At 40.1% G+C, this 3,245-nt stretch overlaps 1 protein-coding gene across 1 annotated transcript in view; it reads left to right on the top strand.

The window, feature by feature from the left end:
- The first annotated feature begins 1,223 nt into the window (after positions 1-1,223).
- Positions 1,224-3,245, top strand: part of LOC122255529 (putative G protein-coupled receptor AH9.1) — a 15,885-nt gene continuing 13,863 nt past the window's right edge. The window contains exon 1 of the mRNA XM_086554529.1: positions 1,224-1,388. Within this exon, the coding sequence (XP_086410655.1) occupies positions 1,351-1,388 (38 nt within the window). The 5' untranslated portion in view covers positions 1,224-1,350. The remainder of the gene's footprint in view (positions 1,389-3,245) is intronic.

Raw genomic sequence — 3,245 nt, 5'->3', positions numbered from 1 at the left:
AGTATAAACAGGACCGTTTTTTTTGTGTTTTTTTTTTGGGGGGGGGGGGGGGTGAGGGGGGCGCTGGCTGGTCGTTGATGCAGAAGTCGTATCACGGGCGGTGAACACCTCTGTAAACAATTTAAACAGGTTAGGACGAAATGCAGTATTTTGGGGGCGTTCTCGAAAGCTGGAGTCAACAGCATTTCCGGAGGATGTTTTGCATGGTGGGGGTCAAACATGTTCATAGTTTTTTTGTTTTTTTATGTACTTCATCCTCCATATCAGCCGTCAGCCGAGATAGTCACGTACGCAATGAGCGACGGCCATTGACACTTATGAAGCTGCACGTCGATCCCATTTTTTGGCGGGAATATCGCGTCCCGTTTCCCCCTTTCCTCAGAAAATAACAAAATCTGTATCAGAGAAAACCCTTACATTCTTTACCCGGTTTTGTTATCCATCAACACTATTCTAACAACAAGATTCGCCTTTCCTGCTCCGGGAACTTCCTCTCGCTCTTTTCCCTTGATTTTCCAAGGAAGTCTCTCGCTCCATCAGCACCCGAGGGCGCCCACCATGCTTCTCTGCTCCCTCCGCCACACGCGTCGTCGCAACTTGGCTGTTTCACTGTCAAGGAATATTGCCAGACGCCCTTCTTTCTCTCAAGGGACACGAAGGGCCTCGGGTTTATAACGAAGGTCGTCCATCAACTCTTGGTCCATCATTAGTATGTCGGTTGATTATAGGCTGAATACATAACGGATATTGCTCTAGCAGTTGCTTGGTATAATGCGGCGCGAATCATAGTGATGCTATGTAATGACATCGCATTTTGATGACAAATACACTTCATGTGCAGTCCTTGGTTTTGTTGCAATTATGGCACCTACAAAATACAGGGACAATTTAGTCCTCTTCTTCAAGTCTCTGTTCAGAACTCTTTTTTTAAAAAACCCATGTATAAAAACACATACACCTCGCTCCCGTCTCTCTCTCTCTCTCTCTCTCTCTTTCTTTCTCTCTCTCTCTTTCCCTCTCCATTTCCTCCCCGCCCTCTCCCTCCCTTTCTGTCTCCGCCATCCTCCCCCTCCTTCTTCTCCTTATCTCTCACCCTACTTCCACATACCCCTTCCCCCCATCTCTTCCTCTCCCTTTTATAAATAAACCCATACATCTACGCATGTGTGAATATTTCAGCGTAATGAATGATTTAATACAGACGTACTTCTGCATAACTACACGACCCTCCTACAGGATACGCCGGCACCCCCCGCCTTCTCCAACGCCCCCGCCTCTTCTGGGACGACGCAGGACAGTAGCGGCTGGTCCCATCATCGCTACGCCGACGCCGAGCCTCCGCCCGGCGCCATGTCTCACACCATCCGCGGCCGCATCTCGCTCCACAGGTGGGTGGTCGGGCGCCTCTCTCCCGCAGAAGCTGAGTCGGGTCTGAGCTCTTTTTTTCGCTCTGGTGTTCTTCGTGATGTTTGTTTTGGATAGAAGGCGATTGGGGGGTTTCTATCCGTTTCTATCTATTTTTTTTTCTTTCTTTTTTTTGTGAGTATCTAGCGTGTGGAACTGTGATATTGGTGCTTATATTACAATCATTCTTATTACTGAAATGTTCATATATTTATTGTTATCATTGTCATTGATGTTGTTATCATTATTGTTGTTGTTATTATTACTATTGTTGTTATTATCATTATTATTATCATTATTGCTATTGTTATTATTACCATCATTGTAATAATGATGATAAGGATATTGGTAATACCATTACTGTTTTTCTTATCATCATAATTATCACTATTTTTATGATTTTCTTTGTTTAAAGATAAACATGTTAATTAAGAATGAAATATACGTTATACAAATAGCTGAGCTATAAAACGTAAATTTTAAACAACGAACACATTTACCATCTGGAAATTGTTATTTCTTTTTTCCGAAGTTTATTGATGGATTGCCATTCGTTGCAATTCATATTCTATTTGTCTTCGAGTGATAAACATGCGGCAAATTGCTAAATGTATGATTTTTAATGATAAATTGCAAGATTGAAATTGACTGAAATAAAGTATTATGATCTTGGTGTGTAACGAAGATGGAAAACAAATTTAGAGATGAAAAAAAAAATAGTGACACACGAATTCCATTGCAGTTGTGTTTGTCTGCCGGTAGTTTATATTTGTTTTTTTGGTTGTGCGTGCGTGCGCGTGAGTGTGTGTGTGTGTGTGTGTGTGTGTGTGTGTGTTTCAGCGTGTATGTTTATTTTTTGTTCATCTTTGAATATGTGTGTAGATGTTAATGTGAATATTTGTATGTATGTGAGTGTGTCTCTGCATCAGTTTGTGTGTCAGCGTGTTGTTTTTAGGTTTCTTGTTCACACTTACTGAAAAAAAGGCTGACACACTGACGAGTGATGTTGTTGGTAGGCTCCATGATTATTTATCAGTGCAGTTTTATCTTGAGAAAGAATTTAACCAGAGATGTTATATGCTATTATAATGGAGGCAAATGCATCTTTATATTATATTTTCTGTGTAACTGCATCGCATCTCAGAATTTCACAAAGTTTCCTCAGAACAAAGCTTGAACATAATTTAGATTAAAAAAATATGACCATCGAAATTCCAAGAAATTCATTAATATTCATACCAAGTCTTATACAATCCCACAGACTATGAACATGTCTAATTATCTTATGTCTAATTATGTCTAAATACCTACCCTCCTTCCCCTATTGTTTATCCTTATTCTATTTAGCGAACCCTTCTTGATTTATTTATCTGTTTATCTTTCGTACCCATAGCTTTTAAGTAGTGTTAATGAGCGTGATGGTATCGGTATTAGGGTTAAAAACCGTTTATTTAGTATATGGCTCTTGGTACTGGCAGGGGTAAGAGCCCCCCGCCCCCCTAAAGGTCCCTCTGACACAAACAAAAGGCAATCAGGTGCACTCAAACTCCCACACAAACATAAAACACGTACAAAGAGGAAGAAAAGGAAGAAGCAGAAGGCGTTGACGACGAAGAGGAAAATATAAGAAGGTTCAAAAGATGAAGGATTTTTTTTTTTTTTTTTTTTTAGAAAATTAAATAGCTATGTGAAAATGTTTGTTTGGTCAAGAACAAACCTCATCTTGTGAATTGCTTTTCTCAAATACAAAGGAGAGGAGACGAAGAAGGAGAGTAAGATAACGAATAAGGTGAAATACAAGAAGAAGGAAACACGACAAAGAAGAAAGAAGAAGTTTAACC

Source organism: Penaeus japonicus, unplaced genomic scaffold (genome assembly GCF_977035675.1).
Source record: "Penaeus japonicus unplaced genomic scaffold, GWHDUDI00000001_assembly GWHDUDI00000029, whole genome shotgun sequence".
NCBI lineage: Eukaryota > Metazoa > Arthropoda > Malacostraca > Decapoda > Penaeidae > Penaeus > Penaeus japonicus.
This window is presented reverse-complemented; position numbering and strand designations above follow the sequence as displayed.